The sequence below is a fragment of the Aythya ferina genome (genome assembly GCF_964211825.1).
Source record: "Aythya ferina genome assembly, chromosome: 26".
NCBI classification, from domain to species: Eukaryota; Metazoa; Chordata; class Aves; order Anseriformes; family Anatidae; genus Aythya; species Aythya ferina.
The window spans coordinates 4,801,369-4,814,729 of NC_140324.1; the positions used below are offsets into that span (position 1 = coordinate 4,801,369).

Consider the following 13,361-nt stretch of genomic DNA (forward strand, 5'->3'; position numbering starts at 1 on the left):
AGTTGAACATTTTTGATCTGTATCTTCCGGTCACAACGCTTTGAAAAAGTACCAAAAAAAAACCTATTTTACATACGGTTATCTGATGGTTCTAATCAGACTGCTAATCTGTGTCTCCCTACAAAGTCTGCAATTACACGCTTTAAGTGCGCCGCATCCTTTTTTCCCCCCTTTTCTCCTCCCTGTGGCCTGGGGTCTTGTTTAAACATGTGATCCTCCTTATGGGCGCAGATTTACTGCTTGGCACCATCAATACTTGCATTCAGTACGAGTGCCTCGAGGACAGTGGTTCACGACTGGATTTAGAAGGAATGTATGAATTTCGCCGAGGCTTGGAAGAGAGAAATTTGCCCCGTGGTGCAGTTAGCGTGTCTGGACCTTAATTTTGCACGCTTTGGGGATCTTTTATGCCAAAAGCATGTACTTGCTGTTTCCTAGGAAGAAAATCAAAGCGTGTGCCATGGAAAGGGGGGGGTCAGGTTTAGTGCTCGGAGGAGTAGAGTTGCTCCCCAAGTGCTCACAAGCTGTGCAGCCTGGGACAGGTGTAAGAGTTCCTCTGCTTTCTGTGGGGCCATGCTGTGCTTGAGGCTTTTCCTTGTGGTATCTGAGTCTTTCTGAATTACTGCTATGTTCTTTCAGACTGCAGTTGTTGCAGTTACGCCAGGGTAAGCGGAGGAAGGAAGGGAACCCTGCTGTCCCTGCCTCTGTTGGTAATATTAATCTAGAAACATGTCCACCCATTGTACCAGGGCATGAACGACCATAAAAGCAAACCTTGATCCCGGGCCAGACGTTGGGCAGGTTTTCAGCTGAAGCCTTACAGCTTGCAGTTGAGAACCTCCCAGTTTCACAACAAAAACCACTTTTTTACATTCCTTTTGAGGATTCTGCAGCACAGCAATTAGAGTTCGAGTGAACGACCTGCTGCTGCTATCCAAGAGGAACAAAAGGAACTTCTTAGAAATGTTCTGTTTTGAAGGCAAGCAGCATTCATCTGCAAAGCCCAGAGGCTTGTGAGTAGCACAAGACACCCTGTGCCGTAAAACACTTCAGCTGGTGTTCCAGTCCACTGCAGAGTCTGCTGTTAGATGGATCTGTAACTATTTTGCTGAAATCGGGCAAAACCACACGTTGAAGGTTGCCACGCACTGATGTGCTGTGCAGATTGCAGCCCTCAAATGCCCACAGTTGGTGACCAGATCTGCACTACAGGCTTCGCAGCAGAAACCTGCCAGGGTAGGAATGTGACTTCCCTGAAAAACAAAAATTCATCTCTCCTCCCTGGGACTGTCCCAGCAGGCAAGTTTATCGGTGCGGCTTGTTTTGCTTCAGAGGCAGGAAGAGGGAGGGAAGGAGAAAGCGAGCTCTATGGCTTTGTGGCTACAAAACAGTTTGCAAGCAGGGCTGCAGCACAGAAGGAACTTCTTAGTTATGACATTCTGCTGCCCCTGTCCCAGGAAAGCAGTCCCCGTAGAGCAGCCTGTGTTGCTTTTGCACACCTTGTTCATTCGGTGCGTGAGTGAAACCGGAATGTGTAGGGCAAAGAGAACAGCTCAGCCACAAAAGGCAGCAAAATGGGACTGCTGTGGCGGTTGCTTAGTCACCTGCTGAGGAATTGACTTTTTGTAATGCTCCTGCTTGACTGAGACTGAAACGAGTGACGCTGGGAGGTGCCGGAGTTTGGCTGGCTTGTTTGCCTAACTGGTCATTGGGTTTTCATGCAAAAATTACCCGTTCCTGCAAACAGATTCTCTTTCACCCTTAGATCTTATTTTTTTTTTTAATACCTTCAGCATAAAAATGTGTAAGTTGAGCCTTTGGCTTGAAGGTAAACATCTGTCCTAAGGCAAGGAAATAGCAGGGGCTGCTTTTCCACCGAGGAGTAGGCAGGTAGTTAACTACGTGGAGCCTATTAGCCACATTTGAAGCCAGTGGTTAATAGGATTATATTTCTGCTTGAAGGTAGCAGGAGAGAGCAGGACAAGCCTGATCCTTGTGCAGCTCCATGCACATGATTGGTGCCTACCCCGTTTTATAATACGAGTGCTCAGGAAACTTCTGCGAAGAAGTCGGGATTTGAACTCCATTGCTTATGACCCTTTTTGCATATGTCTCCGAAGCCAAACCGTGAGATTTAAAAATAATTTATTTCTGCAGCTTTATACATAGAACATCACCAAATTGCCTGAACTTTGACTCGACAGAAGGCTGTGGAAGGAAACATGTCGCTCTCTGACATGTTGCTGTGTCTGATCTGCCATTTGATTGCAGTGGTGTAATCTCTTAGTGGTAAAAAGGACTTCCCAATTTCCTGTTTGCTTCAATAAAGCGCCTGGTTCTCACCGGTGCCTCACCTTTTAGTGCTGATTGCGAAAAATACCTGCACGGGAAGCTTTGCCCACTCTTCGAGGGTTATCTTTGGGAAGACAGAAAGTGGCACGCGCTTTCCCAGCTCACCCCATCACCTCAGCATCATGGGAATACTTCTTGCTTCAGCGTGGCGTGAAGCCAAGCCTCGGTTCTGGGAAAAATAACTGTAACAGAATCCTCTGTTGGGCTGCCAAAGTATTACAGAGCACCAGAACATAAGACTCGTAGAAATGAGAATAATATCTTGCAGCAGTCGGTGTTTGCTTTCTTGCTGTAATTTCAGAAATTACGGGGAATGGTGAAGAAGCTAAACGGGAAGGATGGCAGTGGCAGGATGGGGGAATTGTGGTGCTCTGTGCAGGTCTGTGAGTTGGTTTGTTTGGGCTGCCCATCAGGTTTGATGAATGGTGTAGAGAGGGCAATTCAGGTGCTTTTATTTGCCCTCTGGAAGCAAGGACTTCTTAAATTAAAGAAACGTGCAGAAATTCCAGGTGAAACAAGAAAATGTTCTCCCCCTGTAAGCACAATTCGGAGCTCGGTTCAAAATAGCATTGGAACTCAGGACTCTGTGGATTTCACAGGATATTCTTCCCTGAGGATAATGGGAACATCAACAGGAACATTAAGTAGGAAGTGTGAGAGATCAAAATCTTTGTGTCTGTAAGCAAAAAAAAAGTTCAGCTTATTTGTCGATCACGGCACAGTCTCCTGCTGTCTGCTGTTGTGGAAGTTTTTTCAGCCTCACACCTTCCTCTGAAGCCTCCAAGGGAGAATATGGAAGTAGCTGGATCTCATCTGCCAGAGCAATTCCGAAGGATCGAGAGGATAACAAACAAGTGCTAAGTAAACAAACCCTCCTCCCCGCTACCCGCTTGCTCTCGGCCGCATCTGCTCGAAGAAGCTGCAGGTTGCTCAGTAAGGAGTTGTTTGCAACAAAAGCAGATGTGAGCACAACACCCCGGTCCTCCGATGACTCTTTGTTTGCTTCAGAGCAAAGCTCTGATTCTCCCTTATAAGAAACTTTTTCATAACACGTCTGGAAGGCTGGGGGAGAAGGAACTGCTGTCTCAAGGGATCCCATCACAGCTTTCTAGTGAGATCAAGTTGTTCTCACATGGCCCCATATGTGCTCAAGGTGAAGACGGCAGGAGACATAAATAATACTTATGGTATGAGCTCATCATTTTGTCAAAGCCATGGCATATCTCCTTCAGTGGAGGAAGAAGGAAACCTGGCACCAATCTGAAATGTCTCCTTGCCAATGCCTTAATGCAGTCAAGATTTACATTGTCTGCTAGGTCATGCACTTAGCAGCCATTCAGATCCACCCACACCCCAAAACGAGGAGCTGTGAGTGGGTGAGAAATTCCAGAAGCGACTCAGCAAACACAAGTGTTGCATTAAAGAGAAGTTTGTTACGCAAACTGTTTTAAAATCGGAGACTTTCAGATCAGAAGCAGGGTCCAAGTTGCACAATGGAATTCAATCTGATAAAGCTGCACAGGCGAAACAATACGAAAAGGGAGTCTTCCGAAGGGAGGAAGTCGTAACCCCCCCGCCTCCCTGGCCATCTGCGTTCCTTCCCTGCGAACCAAGAGCCAGAGTAGCCGTCAGAGGGGAGATTTCACTCTCTTCAATCTTGAGAGATCCAAAAGGGGAAAATTTATCAAGTTTCATCTTAGGCACTTAATCTTTTGGTGCTAAAACAGGCCCAGCAACAGCTGGGTCTGTAGATGCTTGATATGACCACCTATAGTATTAAATCCCGTACAACTCAACAAATTACTTATCATCATCTCGCTTCTCAAGCAAAAGCATGCTGGATAATAGGTGTCTTAGTGCTAAAGCTGAAGGTGTGTATGCTTTTAGCGTGACAGTCCAATTTCGCAGGTCATGTGCTGTTCATGTACACAGCTAGAGGGTATTTATCTGATTGTGAGTGCTGGCTGTTTATGCCTGGTCAAAAATACAGGAACGGGTTAGACTAACATCTGTCAGGAATGGCACGGGTACGGCTGATCCTGCAAGGGAATGGCCTCAATGGTCTTTGAAGTCCCAGCTCTGCTTTCTGCGATGCTATCTCGTACCACGTTATAAACTCTTAAGTGCAAGCTGGCAACTAGCGTTGAGGGTAGGACGTGACTTTGCTGCTAAAACTTCTCCTGACAGTTGCTGAATTGCGTTCCATCCATCCATCTCCAACTGTAGTGAGAGAATTATAATCTCTGTGTGGGAGAATTATAATCTCTTATTTTTACGTGGGCAGGAAGCGCTTATCAATGACGGGTAACCTGACTAAAACAAGGCCACAGAGGTGGTCGAGAGTGGAAGTGAGAGCGATGTCTAATTGCTTTGCTCCCATAGTTCAGCCATTACAGGGTTGGGTTACAGGGGTAGGTGCTGTTCAGGGGCAGAGCGATGCACCAAAAAAAGGGGAGTGCCCACTTTATCTCCATTGCTTCATTAAAAAAAAAAAAAAAAAAGAAAGAAGAAAGAAAAAAGTGTAAAGGGCAGCGCGTGGGCGTTGGGAAACGGTATCTTCAGGATTTATTACCACTTAATGCGTGTGTCTCGCATATCACAGTACTTTGCACCAGTTGGATGTTAACACAGCTGGAATCAATGGCTTAGCAGCCTAAGCTTGTGTTTTGTGTTTCGAAACGGCCGTGCTCCTGGAACTGCCCGCTCCCAGCCCGACGGGGTCATCGCTGCCTGTGCTCCCGTCCTCCTGCCAGAAATGCCGCTGCCGGCCGAGGCCTTGACTCCTTGGCGGGGAAATACACCCGGTGCTGGTGGTGTGGAGTTGGGGTTCATGCCATGGGGCAGGGCAGCTGGTGGAGCTGGGTGTGCTGGGAGGAATTTGGCAGGGAAAATGCTCTTGCGGGGGAAGGATGCGCCCATTTGTGCAGTTCAGAATTGTGGTAGCATCTTCTGCTTGGCTGTACATCACACCTAAACGGTCCACAAAAACATGAGCCTTTGATGATTCCTAAATCTTTATCAGAAATAGTACTTCCACTTGGTGTCTCAGTGCCACACATCCACTGCACAGCTCTGGCTTCTCTTCTGGCTTCACCTATTGTAGCCTCCATGAGGCAGCCATTACTGGAGCAACTGTTGCCCATCCTAAAAGACTTGCTAATGAATTTGGAGGTTTTTATTTTTTATGTTTTCCCCTTTTTCACACGCTGCTGCATCTGAGCATGGGAAGGCAGACCTGAGGGTGTTTGGGCATGGTGCTTAGGGACACGGTTTAGTGGTTGACATTGGTGGTTGGGTGATGGATGGTTGGACCAGATGATCTTGGAGGTGTTTTCCAACCTTAATAATTCTGGGATTCTGTGAAGAGGGGATGGGAATCCTGTTTGTAACCCAGCGGGGTTGTTCCTGGTATGCGATGCTCTGAGAACTGCTTCGCTCAGGCAATTCTGCCTCCGTTTTCTCAAGGCGGGAAGACCCGAGCACCCCCTCGGTAATTTATGACAGAAAACGTCAGCTACAGATTTTCATTTTATTGCTTAAAAGCCACATGGCACGTCCAAAATTCCCAATTTCTTCCTCACTTCAGGATCCCCCACTCCGCGGACAGACACGGGACCACCTTTCCCTCACCCCCCCCCCCCCAGCCCCCCGAACCCTTCCCTGAGGCGCGAACGCGACCTCACCGCGCATGCGCCCCTCTCCCCCTCCCCTCCCCTCCCCTCCCTCCCACCCCTCCGCGCACGCGCCGCGCTCCCCCCTCCCCCTCCCTCCCTCCCCGCGCACGCGCCCCACCGCCCCCTCACCGCCCCCTCCCTCCCCGCCCCGCGCAGGCGCCGTGCGCGCCGCTCCCCCCCTCCCCTCCCTCCGCACGCTCCGCGCCGCGCATGCGCCCCACGCCTCCTCCCTCCCCCCTCCCCCCCCCCCCCCTCCCGTCCGGCGCGGGGAGGGGGATGCGGACGGGGGAAGATGGCGGCGTCGAACAACCCGCGGAAATTCAGCGAGAAGATCGCCCTCCACAACCAGAAGCAGGCCGAGGAGACGGCGGCCTTCGAGGAGGTCATGAAGGACCTGAGCCTCACCCGCGCCCACCGGGTGAGGACGAGCCCCCGAAAATGGGGTGGGGGGGTGGGAGGTGGGGGGGGGGGGGGGGGGGGGGGGCGCGCGCGCTGAGGCGCTGAGGGGGCCCCTCTGTGGTGACGGTGCTGAAGGGAGGGCGGAGGGGAGGGGGTGAGGAGGATGAGGAGGAGGGTGAGGAGGGTGAGGGGGGGAGGAAGGGCGGCGCCCCCCCCCCCCCCCCGCACCTTGTCTCCCTCATTCTCCTCACGGAGCTTCGCCCCCCCCCCCCCCCCCCCCCTCCTCGTTCCCCGGGCCGGGGGCAGCGGCTGCGGGCGGGGCGGGGGCAGCGCCCCCTGGTGGGGGCGGGAGGAGGCCTCGGGTCGGGGCGGGGGGCAGCGCCCCCCCCACCCCCCCCCCACAGCCCCCATCCGCATGGAAAGGGGCTGGGAGGGGGTCGTGAGGGATCGGGGGGGGCTGAGGGGGGGCTGCGAGGTGCGGCAGGGCCCGGTCGGGGCCTGCGTGGGGTGTTTTGGGGGGGTAGGAGGATGGGGGGGGGTGGGTTAGGGCCCCCTCGCCCCTTTCTAGGGCCTTGTCTGGGTGTGGGGGGGTCCCCATCCCTCAGCCGTTTCCAGGCCTGGCTCTAAGGGGGGGGTCCCCATCCCTCGCTCCTTGCCAGGCCTGGTTCTGAGGGAGCTGGGGGGGGGGCCCTGGGACAGGCCTGGCTTTGAGGGGGGGTCTCCATCCCTTCCCTTTGGCAGGCCCGGCTCTGAGGGGGGCTCTAATGGGGGCCTTCGTGTCCCTCACCCCTTGCCAGGCCTGGTTTTTAGGGGGGCTCTGAGGGGACTGTCCCCATCCCTCACCCCTTCCCAGGCCTGGCTCTGGGGGGGGTCCCTCTGCTCGCCCCCACACCGCGGCCCTAAGCCTTGCCTGCCCCCAAGGCTGCTGGAGCATCCCCGGGCCCTTAGCACCCCGGGGAGCTGCAGGACCCAGTGTCACCTCCTGTCCCTCCTGGGCCCTTCCGATCCCTCCGTGGCTCCTGGCGGCTCCGCAGAGAGCTAACGGCAGAGGGGAGGCGTTTGCCAAGCACAGGCAGCGTTTTCTGGTTCACATCCCCGGGTATCCCAGCTTTTCTGCGCCGTTCTCATCTCACCTGCTCGTGTCGACGCTTTCGTTTCTCTTTTTAACTGTTGAAGGGAAATTTACAGCCTTGTTTGCGGCTGCAGGGGAACAAGAGAGCGCACAGTTTGGGTTCGCAGGAAAACCTGTGTCAGGATAGAGTCAATATTTGTTTGGAATCGATGCTGCTGCTGCTCAGGTGTAAAACAAAGGCACGCTGCTGCTGTCAGCCCCGGCGCGGGAAGGTGCGGGTCGGAGCTGCGCGTGCTGAACTGTTTGTTGATGTCTCACGCAGGATGCCGTGCTGGAGCTGCTGCTGGAGTCAGCTGAGAGCATGGCGAGGACAGGTTAGAGATGTTGGCAGTCACTGGACTCTTCTTGTTCCTTGAGCCTCTGTTGTGCCTCCGTAGCTCCGTGCCCTGTTTTTATTTTTTTGCCTTTTGGTGGCCAGTACCTGGCTACCACCGGAGAGCTGGATATTCTCGAGAGAGTTCTTGAAGCCTGCAATTAGAGATGGTCCTTCAGGTAGCTCTTACGTTTGGCATCCTCCTTCTGAGAGATAAGGATGGCCGTAGGTAAGGATCCCAGTTTGGTTTCTCCTAGATATGAGTGTTCCTAGTCCAGGGTTTGCATCTGCAAACCTATTTTATTTTCAAGAACCCGGTATTGAGAAAAGGACCCAAGCTGAATAAGTTTGTCTGAGGATTCTGGGTACTGAAGTGATGGAAACACTGACCAAACAGCTGAGTAAAATGTCTCCTTTGTAGACTTTTTCTTCTAAATTCCATGATTTCATCGGTGTTTAAAATACAGTATAAAAGCAAAAAGGGGTTAAGCACAACTTTGCCGTTTGCTCTCATTTTCATTTGGCAACCAGCGCTTCGCTGTCAGTTCGAAAATGCGTTACTCAGTTTGTGGAAGCAGCCCAAAATTTCTGCTGCCTTTTCATTATTAGTAATTGTCTTTTTGCAATGTTTACCATCTCGTCTCTTTTATTGTTAGTTACTGGTCACAGCAGAGGCAGGGAACTACCGTTCCACCATTTCTGGTGTGTTCCCATGCAGTCCCTGAGCCTGCTTTGGGACCTCTTAATCTTCCACCTATTTTTGCTGCTCAGCCCACCTGAGATTTTTATGTTATATGATTTTTTTTCACCCAGGACAAAGCAGCGTGTGATGTTCACCCTTTACTTGTGTATTGCAGTTGACAAAAAAAAATAATCCCTTTGCAAATGAAATCGCTTTGGCTTCCAAAGCATCCCCCAATTTTCAGGAGCAGCAGAGTCCTGGCTTGCAGCTGCCCGATGCAAAACGCGTTTTAGCTGTTCTGGGAGACGCAGAGCTTGCAAAGAGCCTTGGAGGTGGGTGGCTGATAGAAGCACTGGATCTGCTTAATTGTCTTGTGAGTGGGACCTTCGTGTTTATAATCCAGAGATTTCTGCCAGTCCCATAGTAACAAAGTGGGTGAGGAGAGGGGGAGTTTGTTCTGTGTGACTCCGGTATTTTGCTTGTGGTTCTGCTCCTCTCCTTTTTTTTTTTTTTTCTTCATGTAAAGCGTGAAATTCTAGAACCGCACTGATTTCTGCCTTGGGGATGAGTTGTTTACCAGGGCCTACTCTCAGTTTCTGTTGTAACGCAGCCCGGTGCTGATCGCTGCTGCCTTTTAAAATTGCAATTAACAAAACAATAACGTGCGAGATGACACAGGTAGTGCTGGGCTCTTCAAATGGCGTTTGAAGGACTGAAGTTTTTAAAGCTTGTCACCTGCATTTTGGAGGCAGCTCTTGGTCGGTCAGAAACATTCTCGGCTCCCCAGGGCTGATTACCTATTTATTTATTTAAAATACACGTTGTTAAAGTCACTTACTTTTGAGGGATTTCAGCTGGAGCTGTGTTTGAGCTCCCTCTTATGGACTTTGCAGTGTTACCTTAAAAAGAAGACCCCCCCCAAAAAAAGCCCTAAACCCCAAAAGCTGGAGCGCTGGGCTGACAGTGATGGTCCCGCAGCGAAAACAGGGAGGAAAAGAAATGAGGTGAGCGATGATGTTGGGAAACTTTCCTCAAAACTCCAGCACTGCTTACACACCTGCCACATCCACGTGGCCCCTGTGCAGGCAACTCGGGGAGGGTGTTTCAGCGAGCTCCTGCTTATGGCACCTCTCAGAAGAAGACCTCTGGTAATAGCCAATACTCCTCAGTGATGCAAAATTAATTTTCTCTGCTGCCAAGTCCTTAGCTCAGCGCCTTGTCGGTCTGTGGTGGTGTTGTGGCAGGGGCTCTCTGCGTCGTTTTAGGTGGCATCAGAAGTTGTGGGTGCCTGTGTTGCTTTTCAAGGTATTGAAAACTTTGTGAAGTGAAAAGTGTCTCACGTTCACATTTAAAATACTTTAAACCTGAATATTTTTACTATAAAGGTCCAGTTTTAAGTGTTTATTTCCAGCTTAAATGGAATGTAGTGGCGTAGCTCTCCATTGGTAGCCATTTGGCTGCAGTGAAATAAAAAGAAAATAGAGTAAAAACAACCCCTAGTTTGTATTCATACGTGCACAAAGGCACACACCTCTAATAAAATTAATACTTACGCGTGAGGCAGTTATTTGTTTACCTGCAGCTGCTTGCTGCAGCAGAGATCAAAATCCATAGATCTTCATTAGATGCAGCTAGTATGCAAAACAGTATTTAAAAGCTTACTTACATCGGGGTCGTTAATCTGCAGTTTTAAAAATGATAAACGCTAACGATGGTGAGACGGTGTCACAGTGATTCCTGATGTCTTCAGGATGTTTTTGTTTAATAATTTGATTAAAAAAAAAAAAAAAAGAAATTCCTGGCTGCCTAACGGCATTTTCATACGACTGAAAGATATTAAAGAAATGCATCAAATTAGTTCTCAGCCCTCCGAGCTCAGCGCTTTCAGCTGGAAGTAGTTTTGTGCAAGCCAGTCGTGTTGGGAGTTCCTCTTGAAACAGAAATGTTGGACTTGGAGCTCTGTGTGCTGCTTTTTTGTCGCTGCTGCCCCAGCAGAGGGTTCAGCCCCTGTGCCTGCCGTGTCCGGAGGAAGAAATGGGGCGCGGGGGTGTCCCCCAACAGCCCACCCCGGGGTGCTGCCGGTCTCAACCACGTGTCCCGAAATGGCGATGAGGCCTCGGTAGTTCTGCACAGGAATCCAAGTGAAAATGGGTGAAAAGGTAAAGCTGAGCTCCCCGCGGGGACACAAAGGGGCTCTGTGCTCCTGCAGCCGGCCTGAGCTGTCCAAGGTAAACACAGCGAGTCGCCTCTGATGTGCCACGCTGCCCAGCTCGTGTGCTTGTAGCAGCATAGTATCGCTGCTGGTAAACCACGTCGGGGGCTTGTTGTGTTATTTTTTCGAAGGAGACGATGACTTTTTGATTATTCATCATTAATGTGCGTTACGGCTGCTCGCAGACGGAACCTTTCTGCGCAGCGGCCAGCTCCTTCTGCTCTGAGGATCTGGATCTGGCAGAGGTAGGGATGGTCCGCGGGCACGTGGGGCTGTGAGCGTGCAGCTGATGCCTGGCACTGCCTTGTTGGGAGCTCACCGGGTGAACGGGTGGAGCTCTGCTCGGCGTGCTGCAGTTCGGAGCTGTCTTTAGCTTCAGCCCTGGAGAATATTTGCAGAAATTTGCATTTGTGGAAATTCTGTAAGAGCATGAACGGATTTGTAAGGAGTTTTGTAAGAACTTTTTAAGAACGTATTCTCAGAGCTACGTGCAGCCAGCTCTCCCAGCTATTTGAGGGTGATTTGGGGTTTTCCTCCGAGTGAATTACACACCCACAGAGCTGTTCTTGCAGAGGTGAGCTCTGCTCACAGTTAAGATCCTGAGCAGTTTTAGGGCTGGGTACTGATTTTTAATTTTTTTTATGTCTTGTATTTACAAGTAGAGGTACGAAGTGTTGATGGCTTTGAGGTATAGTGGCAAAGGCAAGAGTTGCAAACCTACAGGAGCAAAAAGTTTGGTCAGCAGGAGTTGATTCTGTATTAACGTATGTTTCCTGCTGGCATCCGTAGAGTGGCAGAGGATGAGCATTGTCCCCAGTAAGTTTTGGGGAGTGGACCACAGACCTGTCCCTCAGGAATCCCTCAAGCATTTTTCAGGAACAGGTTGCACTGAAACCTGCTTGCAGCACTCATTTGGTCTGGGTGCAAACTGTCTTTGGTTTCACTCGAATTTTTTTCTCCCGTGCAAACTTCATTTTACTTCTCTGACCATTGTGGATTCCCTGCAATAACTGCTTTAACCTGCAGTTCATCAAGTTCTAAACCGACTTGCTTCCTGGTTTCTGATTGATTTATTGATGCCAATGGCTCCAGTTAGGATTCCCTTACTGGCCTGGTAGGCAGCAGACCCAAGTTAAACCGAGCGATGAGCCCAGGCTTCGAGGTGAGCTCCAGCCCTGCAGCCTCCAGCTCTTGCTCGATGCACGGTAAGAAGCCACTGAGCGCTGCTGGACACCTGCACCAGGGCAGTAATGGAGTGCTGATTTGGCAAAAAACAGATATTTTCTCAAACGGGGATTTAAGCAAAATGGCTTAAAGGCTAAATATTTGTCTTAGTTTTCTGGGTTTTATCTCTAATTGCCAAGGAGCGTGTTCTTGGGCTGAATTACAGCAGCGTTGTCAATCTCCATGAACTCCCTAAGGGTGTGTGCCATCAATATTTTTGTACCTAATGCACTATTTGTAACTTGAGCATACTTCAGGGCTCTTTGCAGCAAACGGGATACCTTACCTTTTAAAAAAAATACACATATTTTCCTTTGTCAAGTAGCATTTCTAGTTGTGATGGCTGGAGCTTTACCCTAGCGTTCTTGTAAATGTGCTGCAGTAGCTGTTGCTTTGTAGCCGAGGAGACATGGTAGCTGACAGGCTTGGAGTAAGTGGGTGAAAAGAAGCAAACTGTCAAAATCTGGTAGATTTTTTTTGCGAACATAAGCTTGCAGCAGTGTTCATTTTGTGACAGCAAGAAGTTGCGACCTCGGCGCTGCTTCCTTTTTTTTTTTCTTTTGGTCGAAACTACTTCAGTTTCAACAAAAAAAAATGCAGTCCCAAAGGGCTTGGTGTAAACTAGAGGTGGCAGCCAAACTGTAAGTATTTATTAACTCATTAGCTAAGATCTGCGTATATGATAGTGTGTAGGAGTTAATATTTAAAATGCTGCTTTGATTTGTGTCAGATGATTTGCATAGGATGTTTAGTGCTGTGTAAATGATATCCAGGAATACGATTTCTGTCAAGATCTCCTCTGGCACTTGTCGAGCCAAATGAGCTTTGCAGAAGCGCGTGTTTGTCAACCAGCGATGTTTTCACATGATCTCATTGCTACTTTATAAATTATAAAGTTGTAGCTGAGCGTTGATAATAGTTTTGTTTTGCAAATTATTTCCCAGGAACTGCAAATTCTTCCCCTTGTACCAGAACAATCCTTTGCAATCAGACAACAACACCACCACACACCCACAAAAAACTGGGTCTTAAATAATGCAGCAGCAGCCTTCCAACCTCGGGCTGCAGTAACAATTCTGCAGCGCTGATGATCCTTCCTGGTGTAAAAGCCTGTATTTTGCGGGCAAATTTTCCTTTTTTTTTTGCAAGTCTGTCCTATCCCTTTGCTTGAAAACTGGGAAAATCTCCCTGAGATGTCACTGCTGCACCACTCGGTTGTGGTTTTTAATACAGCTGCGTGTCACCGTGTACCAGTACGACGTATTGATGGCAGGCTGCACTTCTCTCAGATGAATTTTCAGTTAATTTTGACACCCAACCATTACTTCTCGTGTTAGAATTATTTTCCTTGCCTGGCCAAGGTTTCAAAGGGA

At 49.7% G+C, this 13,361-nt stretch overlaps 1 protein-coding gene across 4 annotated transcripts in view; it reads left to right on the forward strand.

Moving 5' to 3' along the window:
- The first annotated feature begins 6,268 nt into the window (after positions 1–6,268).
- The window catches only part of CRTC1 (CREB regulated transcription coactivator 1), a 52,741-nt gene continuing 45,648 nt past the window's right edge, over positions 6,269–13,361 (forward strand). Inside the window, exon 1 of one of the 4 annotated variants that reach the window (XM_084498915.1) lies at positions 6,269–6,444. In XM_084498915.1, coding sequence (XP_084355041.1) covers positions 6,319–6,444 — 126 coding nt within the window. In that variant the 5' untranslated portion in view covers positions 6,269–6,318. The remainder of the gene's footprint in view (positions 6,445–13,361) is intronic. The other 3 variants (XM_084498917.1, XM_084498916.1, XM_084498918.1) reach the window with 3 other exon arrangements.